We start from the raw sequence: 14663 nt of genomic DNA, 5'->3' as shown, positions 1-14663 counted from the left end.
TACTCTAGGACTCCAGAACATTGAAAAGGCCACTGGACCCTGTAACCACATGTTGCTTGTCCTTGCTCTGTTCATTCTTGCTCTTTTCCCATTTATCTCTACTTCCAGAAGTATTTTTTAAAGATTTTATTTTTCTTTCGTTATGCATACAAGAACTGGCGTGTGGTCCAGAGGTGCTTGGGAGGGCTGAGTGGATTCACTGGAGACAAAGTTAGGATCAGAAAAGGTGGATCTACTGAGGGCAGCAGGGGGTGAGACAGGAGAGATCTGCTGCTCCATTAGGGTTGCTCCCTGGCTGGTTGGCTTTCGAACTCCTGCTGCAGAGGCTGCGGATTGTATCATAGTGCTGCCCCACTGGGGAGGCCCAGACTGAAGATTCTTTGTTTTGTTTTGTTTTTAAAGATTTATTTATTTATTTATTTATTTATAGAGGAACCTGGGTATAGACCAAATGCGCAGGAGGGTGAGAGGATTCACCAGAGACAGAGTGGGGATCAGAACAGGCAGACTGACGAACCACCCTGCTGAGGAGAGCAGCAGGCACAACAGGAGAGGTCGGCCATGCCATTGGGGCCCTCTCTGGTTGGCCAGGATCAATCCGAATTCAGAGGCTGCAGACAGCTCCACAGCGGGGCGCTAAACCGCCTTGACCACCAGGGGAGGCCCCAGGCTGAAGTTCTTAAAAAGAAAAACAAGGAGAAGAAATTGACATTGTGAGAACAGCTGGCAAAATTCAGAGTATACAGATTGGATCCTATTGTTGATTGCCTGGTTTGAATGCTTATCAGGTGGCTCTGTAGGTTAGCGCCGCTGTTCCGGGAAAATGCACATTGAAGTATGTGGGTGTAAAAGAGCCACGTGTTTACCATTTATTTTCAAGTGCTATAAAAAATGCTAATAATAACTGTGCCTTTGTGCATAGAGATGAAATGTGAGCAAGTGTGCGAGGGACTGAGGGAAGAAAGCCATGTGTTCTGGGAAAATCTGAGTATGGCGGCTATGCAGTTTTCGTTTACTATGTTTGTGACTTTTCAGAAAAAAAAAATAAGTGTCTTAAATCTCAGAGAGAGCCCCGAAACTCAGAATATAAAAAAAGCCCTGGGCCTCCCTGGTGGCGCAAATGGTTTAGACACATCACTATGAAGCTACCTGCAGCCACTGTGCATGAGTTTGATCCCTGGCCAGGAAGGTGACCCACATAGTGCCCCAGACCTCTCTTGTTTAGCAGCTGCTCCCCTCAGCAGTGTATTTCAGTTGATCTGCCTGTTCTGCTCCCCACTCTGTCTCTGGTGAATCCTCTCACCACTGCACCTCTGCCCTTACCCCAGCTCTTGTATGCATAAATAAATAAAATAAATCTTAAAAAAAAAATAAATATCAGGGCACCTGAAAGTGCAGCAGAGCGACCAAAGCCACCATAACCCCTGGAGGACGGGGTATCCCTGGAGTCAACTCAGGGATGAGGCTGGGAGAGGACAGTCAGTTTCCTCCCACTCATAGTGCCTCACTTCCCCAGTTACAAAGACCCCCAGGACCTTGATGAACAGCTCCTGGGACTGGCTGGATGAAGGTCCTGGGCCTGAACAGGGCTGGGGGGCTGCTGGAGTGGGCTCAGTGGTGCCCCTAGCCCCTTCTTCCAGGACCAGACGTGCCTCCCACAGGGCCATGCACAACCCTCCACAGGTGTCACGGAGACCCCCTCAGGGTCCTGCTGTGGACCAGGGTTGTGAAGGTCACCTGAGGAAGAGAGTTGGGATGTGGGACAAGAGGATCAGAAGAATAAAGACACACGACCCCGTGATCTTTGTTAAAAAGCCTCTTTCCACGTGGGCCTGCGGGTGCTGTTCTGCAGGCAGCAGTAGGGAGAACAGAGGCAGGAGACTGGTCAGACAGCACGGCTGGGCCCAGGCCACCTTGGGTGAGAGTCCAAAGATTTTACTGAATCTTGATGCTGAGGGTTGAGTCTCCGGGGAGCGTTAGTGGAGATGGTGTGTTACCAGGCACACACATGTGAAACGTGCCTCTGACTGATGGAAAGAGGGAAACTGAGAGTCGAAGGCTGGCAAGGCCGCAGGAGGGCGCTGCATGGCGGGTGGGCAGTGATGAGGATTTCTGGCAGGAATAGGGGACAGGTGGGACATGTGCTGCCTGAGGAGATGCTGCTCACTGGGGACCTGGCTTCCCAGCTGCGGTGTTAGTAGGAGCATCCCCTCCACCGGGTCCAATTGGCTCGAGCACCGGGAGCTCCGCTGTTCCCTCCGTGGACACGGCGCCACCTACACACCTGGGACAGCCTGGACGAAGGAGCCTCTCAGCACATGTTTGCTGAATGAAAGCCTGAGCTCCTGTGAATCAGAAGTGCAGGAAAGGGGAGGATCGGAGGCTAAGATTAAGATTCCTGCTTGATAAACATTAGAGTTTGTGGGTCAGAGTTTATCCTGGAGGATATGAGCAGAAGTTGTGACCTTGAGTGGAGATGGAGAGACAGGTGTAAAGCTCAGTGCTCTGAAGCAGGAAAGACTAGAGAGAAGTACAGTGGGTGAGGATTCCTCTGGGTTCCATGGTTTCGGGGGGAAGTGGACAAGGGCATGATGAGCCTCCAGGAACTGAGGAGAGAAACCCCAGGGAGCAGGGACAGAGCAGATTCTGGGCAGGGACAACCTGCACCAGCAAATCACCTACAGAGTGTGGCCAGGCTTGTGAATGTCACTAAATACGCCACTTAACCGAGAGCCCGGGAGGTGACACTTGTCACCACATCCTCACAGTAGAGACCACATGGCACACGAAGTTCATCTTCTCCCCTGGTAGAAACATTCCTGATGGCAGAATGATGGTCTTGGGCTCCTTGTCCACAGGAGAGACGGCAGGAGAGATGGCTCTGCTCTGGGGGAGGGCGGGGGACTCTCCTGGTGACTGGCTGAGCGTGTCTGTCCATCTGGACTCTGCTCTCAGCGCGTGTGTCATCATAGTTGACAGTGTGTGCAGTGGTGAGTGGGACATCCTCTGAGATTTTTTAACTTCAAGAGTTTCCACAAAAATGTACAGTTTCCAGCCTCTGTCTGTGAATGTGTGCGTCTGCCTCAGTTTTATCAGATGCTCCAAGTTGTCAGGTATGTGTTGTCATCATGAATCCAGGTGAAGGCCCTTGTCCCCATCAGACAGAGCAGCAGGTGGGCCTGGCTTGGGGGTGGGGGAGGCAGGGACTAGGGAGAAGGGAGGAGCCTGGAGCACAGAGGTAGGGACAGGACACTGAGGTGTGTGTGGAGGGGGTGGGGTGGAGCAGGAGCTCCTCAGGGGAGTGAGGGGGTTATGCAGACAGCAGGGAGGAGGCCCTGAATGGAGTCAATCCTGAAATGAACAAGGGAGGTCCTGTGAGTGCCTGTGGGGAGTGTTGAGGGAAGGCTCATCCTTGTCACTAAATTTCTTGTAATTTGAGATGTTCAGGGACCTTTTCTTAGTTCCACATGTTATGGATTCTTGTACAGTCAAGAAAGGATGTTTCTGCCTTCAGGACCCAGACATTCAACTCATCTACAAAAATTCAAAATGTCACACTTAGCTTCCTATGAAACCAGCATAATGAATAAGAAAAGAAACATTGGAGCCCTCCTGGGGGCCCAAGGGGTTAAGAGGCAGCACTGGGAAGTGATCCACAGCTCCTGCAGCAAGATTTTGATACCCTGCCAGGGAGGTGACCCACATGGCACAGCAAACATCTCCTGCCTCACCCCTCAGCAGTGTGTTTCAGTCAATCCACCTGTTCTGTTCCCCACTCTGTCTCTGGTGAATCCTCTCACCTCCTGCATCTCTGGCCTGTACCCAAGCTCTTGTATGCGTAAATAAATAAATCTTAAGAAAGAAAGAAAGAAAGAAAGAAAGAAAGAAGGAAGGAAGGAAGGAAGGAAGGAAGGAAGGAAGGAAGGAAGGAAGGAAGGAAGGAAGGAAGGAAGGAAGGAAGGAAGGAGAAACGTGGTAAGAAATTATTTATAGTATAAACCATTTACATGATACCCAGAACACATTTCATGTTGATAGAAATATGCAGAAAAGTACAACATAGACGGCCTCCCTGGTGGCGCAAAGGGTTTAGACACAACCTATGAAGCTGTCCGCAGCCACTAGAGCACCAGTTCGATCCCTGGGTGGCCAGGGAGCAACCCACATGGCGCAGCAGACCTCTCCTGACTCGCCCGCTGCTCCCCTCAGCAGTGTATTTCAGTCAGTCTGCCTGTTTTGTTCCCCTCTCTGTCTCTGGTGAATCCTCTCACTCCCCTGCATCTCTGGCCTGTACCCCAGTTCTTGGATGCATAAATAATCTTTTTTAAAAAGTACAACATAGGAATAGAAAGAATACTTTTTAAAACAAAGTGTACTACATTGCTTTCTGGTAAAATTCAGCCTCCCAAAGCTACTCATTTTTCATAAGTCAATAAATCATTTCATAAGTCAATAAATTGGCTTTTCTGTAAAATTCCCCCTTTACACCACATCCTTTATGGCTTGCTAGAATCCTCCATACTAGCTCTACTCTCCCCTTACCCAAGACACATGACTAGTGGCTTATGAGAATCTTTGGATTATTCTGGAGTCACTAGCGTCTTAAGTAGTATGTATGTATTTATATGGACTACTCTGTACAATCAAAGCATAAGGTCGTTAATTAAACACTGAATGGCAATATCTAGGAATCAGACCATGCTGCTGACTAGAGTGAGGACCTGATAGTGGCTGACACCAGTTGGCCTTTCAGGGATTTTCAAAAGAGGAGTGTTGCCGTGAGAGCAGCAGAGGGCGCTGTGGGGTGGTGCTGTGGGCCCCACAAATGAATCAGTGAGGACCTGTCACTCACAGAGCCTGAGCCTGGGGGCTGGATCCTGTGCTCCCAGATGGGGATTCAGCAAATGAGGCTGACCCAGTTCCTTGAGAAGGACAATGTGAGGTCTCAGCCAGTGCTTTCTCCCAGAGTTCTCCGAAGGGGTGAAGCTAACCTCCTTCTTCCTTGGTGTGGGGTGTGATCTTAGCTCAGCATCAGGGCTAGGGAGGGGCTAGAGAGTCCCTGGATGGAACCATTTGCACAGCCCCTCCTGTGCCCTAGGGTAGGAAAGAAAAGGGGCCCTGAGGTAGCCCAGCCCCGTGTAGGGCTCAGGGGCTGTAAGACCATAGCCTGGATGCCTCTCCTCCTCGTCATCCTCTCTCACTGAACAGGTGCCTGAGTTTGGGACCAGGGGAAGTGCCCTGGGAAGATGCGTGGGCCCCTGGTAAATCCTCTTGTCTCTAGAGCCCAGATCACCATCCCGTGTCTGGCCTCCTTCCAGGATCCTGGGCCCAGTCTGTGCTGACTCAGCCACAGTCAGTGTATGGGAACCTGGGCCAGAGGGTCAGCATCTCCTGCAGAGGAAGCAGCTCCAACACCTGGAGTAAATCTGTGCACTGGTACCAACACTCCAGGAACAGCCCCAAAAGCCAGATCTATCAGAATAATATACAATCCTCAGGGGTCCTTGATTGATTCTTTGGCTCCAGGTCTGGCAGCTCAGCCACCCTGACCATCACGGGGCTCCAGCCTGAGGACGAGGCTGATTATCACTGCTCAGTTGGGACAGCAGTCTGAGTGGTCACACAGAGCTCCAGGCCTGTGGGGAAGTGAGAAAAGGACACAAACTTCCTTTCTCTTCTGCCAAGAGCGGAATCCCCGAAGCTGCTGCTGAGGCTCAGCTCTGTCTTCTGCTTTGTCTCTCCTGCTGTTCTGGCCCAGGCTTCTGCAGGGCACCTCCTTCACTCTCCCTCCCCAGAGTTCTCAGCTCCATCCTCACACCCTGGCCCCTTCATAGGGTCCTAACACTTTGTTCCCAGATTTCCAGTCCCCTGGGCAGTGGTGGTGACAGGTGAGTCTGGAACAGCCGAGGGTGAAGAACAGCCTCTTGTCAATACCTTCTCCCTGTTCTGTTGAAGGACCCACACAGCCCACCAGGGGTGAACCAGACAGGGGGGTGGGCATGAAAGGGCCTTGGTGGAAAGTGGGGTGAGAGAGGAGGAGCTCTTCCTCCTTCCCCAACAACAAGACTGTGCTGTCTCCGTCCTCTGTCCTTATGGTGAGCTGAAAGCAGGACCAATTCTCCCTCAGGACAGTTTTCAGGGCCCACCCTCCACTATGTAAACTAGTGAAGAAGTGTCAGGGAGCCCAGCATCTGAGGATGCCACTGTATGGAGCCAGAGATGAGTGAGGGAGGCCGAGGTGCAGCCTTAGTGCAGGCCCAGGCAGGGAGTCCTCTCTCTGTTTCCCTCTCCTTCCCCCCACAATTTGTGAGGAGGAGCCATTGGAAAAGGCAATGCTTGGGCAGGGCTGCCTGTCTCAGAGCAAGCACTCAATTTCAGACAAGGTGCAAAGTGCAGCAGGGCCAGCAGGGGGCAGTGTGGGGCTGAGTGAAGCCCAGGTTTGAAACCCCAGCTGTTTCCCAGCACCTGGAGCTTAGCTGCTGCCCTGAGCTCAGTGTTCCCAGGGCCTGGCAGCTCCTTCCTACAAAGCCCAAATGTCAAAATGAGCCACATGAGAAGTTCACCAGTGCCACGGCCTCCCCTAACTCCAGGACGGAGGGGATTGAGTCTGATCCTCAGAGAGGCTGGAGGGAGAGTAGGTGGGATGAAGAGCATGAAGGGTCCCTGCTCCCATCTGTGAGGGACAGGATGAGAGAGATGTGGGTCGCTGTCGGGACATGGTCACACCTCTGAGGGCATCTCCACCACGGTCTGTAGCCCTGTTCTCTGCTCCCTCTTTACACACTGCAGGTGACTCTATTCTGGTGTCAGGTGAAGGTTCTAGGAGAATATTTGGAATTTTCTTCTTCCTTGGTGAGGAACCTATGTGTGGGCATTGTGCTGAGTCTCCCTCTTTATGAGTCTATGTATCACTGGAATGAATCATGCATGGTGCTTGTAGTGGGAGAAATACCGAGTGAGGCCAGAGGCACGAGAGTGAAAGAACTCACCAGACACAGAGTGGAGGACAGAGAAGGTGGACTGATTGAAAGACACTGTGAAGAGAAGCAGTGGGTGAGATGGGAGTGGCGTGCACCTAAAGGGGGATTTGAGGCTCTCTTTATATACTGTTTTTGCAGGCTTCCTTTTTTTCTTTTCTTTTTTTCTTTTTTTGTGGGACCCTCGCCGGTGGCCAGGGAATGAACTGGCGCTGCAGAGGCTGCGGGCAGCCTCGCAGCCCAGCGCTCAACCGCTGGCCCGTTTTTGCAGGCTTTCTAACTGGGGTGCAGATTGCAGCAGTTGTCTGCCTGGATGTCTGGTCTCGGGCCCTGGCCTTTGACACAGAAAGAAGTCCTGGCCCAGCTGCTGCATTCCTGGAGCTGGGCTGCCTTTTCTGGTCATGGTGGTCAGTCTTATGGCACCCAAGGCAGCTTCTCCATGCCCTTATCTATTCAGGCCTCCCAAGCCTGCCTGCTGGGCATGGGTGGGGCTTAGTTTTTAGCCTTATTAAATTGTACCTTGACAGTGATGATGCATTAATTTATTGATCTGTTGTTGAAATCTTTTAAAAAATGTCTTTTAGACCATTTGACTCAATATTTGATATTATTGGTCTAAAATAATGTTTCCTTGTAACTTATTTGCCAGGCATACTTATGACTATAAGTGCTTTTCCGTGAATTTTGGTCTTTTATTTTTTAAAATGGTATAGGGAAAAACCCACAAGGTAAAAAAAAAATTAGATTAGTACGATCTCTGAGGTTTTGTTAGAGTCCTGTGAAATTATCTGCATCCTATGCCATTCTGTGGAATTGTTGTTAATAATGTTTCTTAATTGTTCTAAAGAAATTGGTATGTTTGTTCATTTTTTCCTGATAAAACCATAGTTTCTAGGAAAATGCATTTTATTTTTTTAATAGGAGAAATCCTATAGTTTTTTTCATTATTTTCACATTTGCCAAGTACATGGTGGTGTGGGACATGTTATTTTGCTACAAAAAGGGAGATTAAAAGACAAATTTGTATAGCAGTAGTTGGAAATTCCTTTTTTTAATACATCATACATGTAAAATCATCCATTATATAGCTTAAATATATACTAATGAAGTGATACCCTCTGGGCATCATTTAACAGAGTTATAACTTTGACTCCGCACTGAGACTAAGACCTTAGTCTTTCTCATCAAAATGATCCCGTGAACATGATATCATGGTATCACATGGCCATGGGTCAACATGACCAATGGGGGCTATGGAGAATTCCGGAAATGCAGAAACAGGGCAAAAAGAACCGAGCAGAATACCCTTGTGAGGAAAGCCCACTGACACCTGACATCCCAGCAGACAGCAGCTGGCTGAGACCAAGTCATGAAAATGCCCACAGAAACAGGTTATAAAATGGAGCCCCAAGTCCTTCTTCCAGTGCAGACATCTGTCTTGCCCCCTGCTCCCTTGCAGGGTATTTCAATAAATCCAAATTTTCTGTTCTGCACTCTGCCTCTGGTGAATTCTTCCATTCATGTACCTCCGACTTCAGCTGGTGATTACACGCCACAATACCATCTTTACCGCATCTTCTCTGGGAGGAAAACCTTAAGTTGTTATTCAGGACAGTTTTTACCTCCCACAGATCAAAACTCCATGTGAGAGTGAGAAATTGGCATAACCATTGTAGCATGTGGGGTCCACGGTGCATATGAGTTAGGTCATGATGTGTGAGTAGAGGGGGCATCTGTGAGCTGCAGGAAGTGTGTGCCCCTTCACCAGCAGGGGGAGCTGTGGAACTGCCATGTCAACCCTAAATATTTGACCTGTGAGTCCTCTCTCACGGGAACCTGGGCCTAGGGGCTGTGTGGGGCTCCCTGTTGGAGACTCAGCAGCTGTGTCCTCTGTGGCCTGGCACAGTCCTTAAGCAGGGACCTTTGTTGATGTCAGCAGGTGCTTCCTCCAGGGCTGTCCCAAGGGGTGAAGCAAACCCCCTCTTCTCAGTGTGTGGTGTGAGCTGAGCTCCAGCACCAGGGCCCAGGGAGGGCTGAGTAGTCCCTGGATGGAACCCCATTTGCATGCACAGCCCCTCCTGTGGCAGAGGGTGGAGAAGAAAAGGAGGCCTGGGGAGCCCAGCCCCATGTGGGCTGTGAGCACCATGGCCTGGACACCTCTCCTCCTTGTGATCCTCTCTTACTGCACAGGTGGGGAAAACCTCCATGACAGAGCCAGTCTCCTGCTGTTCTCTGTCTTCTAAGTCAGATCCCAGGGAAATTTTACCCTGAGTTCTACCCCTCAACTTACATGTCTGTGTCTGCAGGTTCCCTCTCCCAGCCTGTGCTGACTCAGCCGCCCTCCCTCTCAGCGTCTCCTGGATCATCTGTCAGCCTCACCTGCACCCTGAGCAGTGGAGCCGTTGTTGCAGGTTACCACATAGTGTGGTTCCAGCAGAAGCCAGGGAGCCCTCCCCGGTTTCTTCTGAGGTATAAATCAGATTCGGATAAGTACCAGGGCTCCGGGGTCCCCAGCCGCTTCTCTGGAGCCAAAGACACTGCGGCCAATGCGGGGCTCCTGCTCATCTCGGGGCCTCAGCCTGAGGACGAGGCCGACTACTACTGTGCTACATGGCATGGTAACTCTAACACTCCACAGTGCTCCAGACCCACGGGGAAGTGAGACAAAAACCTCCCCTTGCTGCCCTGGCCTGGAGCAGTCACCCCTGCTCTCAGTACCAAGCCTCAGTCTCGTGAGATTTGTTGTCACCTTTTTTGTCTTTGTCCTTGGACACAGGGATGTGTCTCATCTTCTCGTTACCCTTAGCTAAAAAGCTCATTTCTTCTCGCATTGGCCGTGTCTATACAGATACAAGTCAGACTTGGGCTGCGTTTCCCCCCAGGGAGGTGATGGAGCAGGAAGCAGGAGGTAGAGCCCACCCTGGTCCCCAAGGTCTAGGCCTGGCTCAGAGGTGTAGGTGCCTTGAGAGTTGCTGATCTGTTGTGGGGTGCAGCCGCCCCAAGTCCATCTCCAGCGCTCTGGTTCAAGAGATTGGAGACTCTGTCCACATCAGAGGCCTCCATCTTGTCCCGGTAGCTTCCTTTCCCAGGGGGGTGGGGGCTCAGTCTGTGTGGTGCTGAGCCATGGGCTGTCTCCACAGTGACGTGTGACACTGTGTGACTCTCCATGTGCCCTGGGACACCTGGCATCAGGCTCCTTGACAAGGTACCAGCTGGTGCCTTAGTCAGCTCCTTCCTCACCCAGGGGGGCTGAGGCTCAGGCTGCATGTCTGAGGGTGGGGGCACTTGGGGTTTAGAAATGCAAATGAAGATCCTTCCACCAAAGCAGAAAGACAGATTTCTGGGAACTGTGTCCCCACACTTGTGACTTGTGTTCCCAGGTGGGTTTCAGGAAGCAGCTCTGGGGACATCCTCCCTCAGGCTGGGGTCCTCCCCTTCCCTCTTTTTGGGGGGTTTGGAAATGGCTCCTAAAGAGCATCTTTGGGCCTTGGATTTGGATCCCCTGGTGCAGATGACCTTTGCTTTGGCTTCAGACACTCCTGAAAGTTAAGCAAGTCTGAAGGTGACTTAAGCAAGTGTCTCAGGGTTTCTGGCCCAAACCTGGCCTGGACCAACGTGGGTGCCTCCCCATGGACACCAACTCCCCAGAGTCTCCAGGTGACAGGACAGAGATTCACACAGGGCCACATGCCTTCCAAGGGCAGCTGCTGCCTCTCCTTCTGGCACGTCTCCCTGTACAGCCTCAAATCACTGAATATTACAGAGAGAACATCTCTGGAGGACACTTGTGCAAGAGCAAAGGCCCAAATCCATCAGCTGCCCCTGGATGAGCCCCTTTCCCTTCAGGAGGCTCCGAGACGATAGAAGGATGTCAGTCGTGCTGAACCCCTTCTTGCATATTTCCTCATAGCCTGATCGGTGGAGACGTCCTATGACTTTGTGATGTCTGCATTTGCAGGTGGTGCTGACAAGGACAGTTGGGCCCCTGCATGTGCATTTTTGGTGGAATAAGGATCCAGCTGAGCTGGGGGTGAAGAAGGCCCCTAATCATTAGCTGTCACTCTCTACCCAGCAATTAGTGAACACTAACCTGCCTTCTATATATGAATTTACTTACTGGGTATATCTTACATAAAAAAAGAGGGAGTAGAGTGGCATCTAATTGTGGGTTTGATTTGCATTTCACTAATGACAATTCGTGTGGAGTGTATTTCAAGTGCCATCTGTTTTCTCTCAAGTAATTGGCAGCCACAATGAAACATGGTTAAGAATTCCATTTAAGTAGGGCCTCCCCTGGTGGTGCAGCGGTTGAGCGCTGGGTTGCGAGACTGCCCGCAGCCTCTGCAGCGCCAGTTCAATCCCCGGCCACTGGCGAGGATCCCACCAAAAGAAGAAAAAAAAAATATCCATTTAAGTAATATTCGCACGTGTAGAGGATCTACTCTGTGCAAAAACAGCTCTAATCATACACAATCTCTGTATTAAAGATTTACCAATTAAGAAGTTTGAGCTCTGTTTGACCAGTGTCCCCCATATTGATGGCAACAGAACTGGGTGTTCTTAACCCAGATGACACAGTTACACAATCCATATAAAAACCCCTGCTTCTCAGCAGCCAGTTTCCATGCTCTCTAAGTATTTGTGTCTTTAAAGAATCCTGAGTCGGAATGCAAGAAGGGTCACGTTGGGACCGTGGCCCTGCTGAGCAGGAGCTCCTGGGAATGATCTGAGAACCCCGCGAGAAGGGCGGGCAATCCCTGTGCTCCGCTCACAGCAAACACAGTTTCTTGGGCCTGGAAACAGGTTCAGTGGGGCTGGGGGCAGGGCCTTAGGGAGGCCTGGTAACCCTGGTGGGGCGGACTTATGGCTTTCAGGACATAGCCTGGATGAAGACTCGACCTGGGATCCTCCTCACGGACACTTGGAGTGTGGTGTCTAAGGTCCTGGTCAGCGCCCCTCCCCGACCCAGGGGGAGAAGGAGCACAGATGAAGGAGAAGGCACACAGATGGAGAAAGAGGACATACAGAGGCTCCACGTTCCTTTACTTGCTCCTGTCACAGGGACCTCCCTTGCTGGCTCCTTCTGCTCCTTCTACGATCACCTCTCCTCTTCCACCAGGCCCAAGGCTCTAGCTTTGTGCTGTCTTTTCTGGTGACCTCTGCTCAGGGATCACGGGGTCCCAGCAGGTGTGACCTCCTTCTGGGGACCTGAGACCAGGTGGTGCTCCATGAGGCTGAGACACTCTGGGGTGTGGGGTTGTTCCAAAAAGTGCCATTATTCTTTGGGTTTGGGTGACGTGAGAGCGATAAGAAGCGTCTGGCTTGGTTGTGAGTCCTCTGCAGGCCTGGGCAGGCCCACCCTGTGCTGAACTCTTGCCCCCTCCTCACCCAGGTCACTCATAGTCCAGGGGCTGAATCCCCTCCTGAGTCAGAAGGAAAGGATCTGACCTGGGACGAGGGTAGCTTTTACACCCTTGCTTCCATCGTATATATTTCTTTTGGTGCAATAGTAAAGGGATTATTTTCTTGATTTCATTCTCTAATTTGTTATTTGTATATAGGAATGAGATTGATTTTTGTAGACTGATGTTGTAACCTGTCACTTTGTTGTAATTTATTGTTTCTAACAGTTTTTTTTTTTTAAAAAGATTTATTTATTTATGCAGACAAGAGCTGGGGTACAGGCCAGAAGTTGGGGGGTGAGAGGATTCACCAGAGACAGAATGAGGAACAGAACAGGCAGATTGACAGAAGTACACTGCTGAGGGGAGCAGAGGGCAGGGAGCAGCGGGTAAGTCAGGAGAGGTCTGCTGCACCATGTGGGTAGCTCCCTGGCCAGGGATCAAACTCATGCTGCAGTGGCTGCGGACAGATTCACAGGTTATCTCTTAACCCCTTGCACCAGCAGGGAGGACCCCCCTGGATTCCTTTTAAATCTTCACTTGCCTAATTTCTCTGGCTAGGACTGCCACCAGCATTTGAATACTAGTGGTGAATGAACATGTCTTTGTCTTGTATCTGATCTCAGAGACTGTGTTTTATAAGTGTTGTAGAGTGAATGCTACTTTTTAAAAATATCATTCAGTTTAAAATATTTTTTTTTCTTTTAAAGATTTATTCATTTATGTATACGAGCATTGGGTACAGTCAGAAGCGCGGGAGGCCGAGAGAACCCATCAGAGCCAGAGTGGGGAACAGAACAGGCACACCGATGAAACACACTGCTGAGAGGAGCAGCAGGCGTGGCAGATTTCTCTGGAACCCCCGCCAGAGGCCGGGGATCGAACTGGCGCCGTAGAGGCCGCAGCCCACCGCTGAACCACTGTGCCACCAGAGGAGGCCCTCAGTTTAAAATATTTATGGATGAGATTAAATTACATTGCTCTAAGAATGACTTTAAGGCAAATTGGTTTATTCACTTCAAATAACCTTTCTAACACCGAATTTATTTAATTAAATTGCTATACGTAGGGCCTGAATGTACAAGTTTGGAGACTGATGAAACAACAAAGTCATCACATCTTGTCCTGAGTCTGTTCATGCCATTATCGAAGGTAACTCTACAGAGGCAAAGCCTGTCACAAAGCTACGATCATGCCGGGAGGCCAGTAATTGGATATGTGTCTTGTGGTCCTTCCATTTCTTTCAGATGGTGCTTCCAGCAGCATATGTAGGTAATGCGGATGAAAACATTTTTTTTTTAAAGATTTATTTATTTACACAAGCACTGGGTACAGTCAGAAGCGCGGGAGGGTAAGAGAATTCACCAGAGCCAGAGAGGGGAACAGACCAGGCAGACCAACGAAATACACTGCTGAGGGGAGCAGCGGGCGGCAGGAGAGGTCTGCACACCATGTGGGACCCTCCCCCGGAGGCCTGGGAGCAGCCGGGGATCGAACCGGCGCTGCAGAGGCTGCGGGCAGCTTCACAACCCAGCGCTCAGCCGCTGCGCCACCGGGGAGGCCCACAGATGGAAACATTTTAAAAGGTTTGGCTACTTTCTTCTTTGACTTCCCAAAATGAACCACCTTGATATCAGAGATACCTGTAAATTTATCAGTGAATCAAGAATATTTTCTTAATATTTCATATATACATGAAATTTAATCAAGAATGACAACTAAGTATCATTAAGTATGTAATTTTTGTTGACCCTCCCAAAAGAAATTATGTACCAGATTGACTCAGGAGGTTGCCTATAATTTGCTCATGAATTTCTAGTTCCATTCTCATTTCTTTGCAATAATAGACATTTTAAATATTTTTGTGCAGCTAGGGATATATACAGCGCTGTTACAGCATTACCTGTTATTTATAAAATGCATTTTTATTTTATAAATAATTTTCCTTCTTTTAGAAATGGTTGGTTTATCATGTAGTCATTTGACTACCGTCTCTCTTAAATGTCTTTGAAGTTTCCCCATCTTAGTATTAAGTGTTATACTGAGAACTAAATGATGATTCTGGTTATTGACACAAAGTATTTCAAGATAGACATTTTTTCCTTTTTTCTCCCCATGTTTGTGGGTATCTCTCCATGTTGCCTGAGAATGCAGCATGGAACTCTAGAGCTCTGTCACTTGCACAAATGGATGTTAGTGTTGGAGAAATAGTGGCAAAGGAGCTGACCTTTAAGGTGATCATATTACAACAGGTTGGCTATAAAGGATGACCCTATGTGTGCTG

At 49.8% G+C, this 14663-nt stretch overlaps 1 gene segment (V, D, J or C); it reads left to right on the top strand.

The window, feature by feature from the left end:
- The first annotated feature begins 9121 nt into the window (after positions 1 to 9121).
- LOC119244110 (immunoglobulin lambda variable 5-45-like) lies at positions 9122 to 9639 on the top strand. The segment is given in 2 exon segments: positions 9122 to 9167; positions 9284 to 9639. Coding segments are annotated over 2 exon segments (402 nt in total).
- Positions 9640 to 14663: the final 5024 nt, after the last annotated feature.

This window comes from Talpa occidentalis, unplaced genomic scaffold, assembly GCF_014898055.3.
Source record: "Talpa occidentalis isolate TD23 unplaced genomic scaffold, MPIMG_talOcc4v2.1 talOcc4.14, whole genome shotgun sequence".
Taxonomy (NCBI): Eukaryota; Metazoa; Chordata; class Mammalia; order Eulipotyphla; family Talpidae; genus Talpa; species Talpa occidentalis.
Note: the sequence above shows the minus strand (reverse complement) of the source record. Positions and strands in the feature narration are given on the sequence as shown.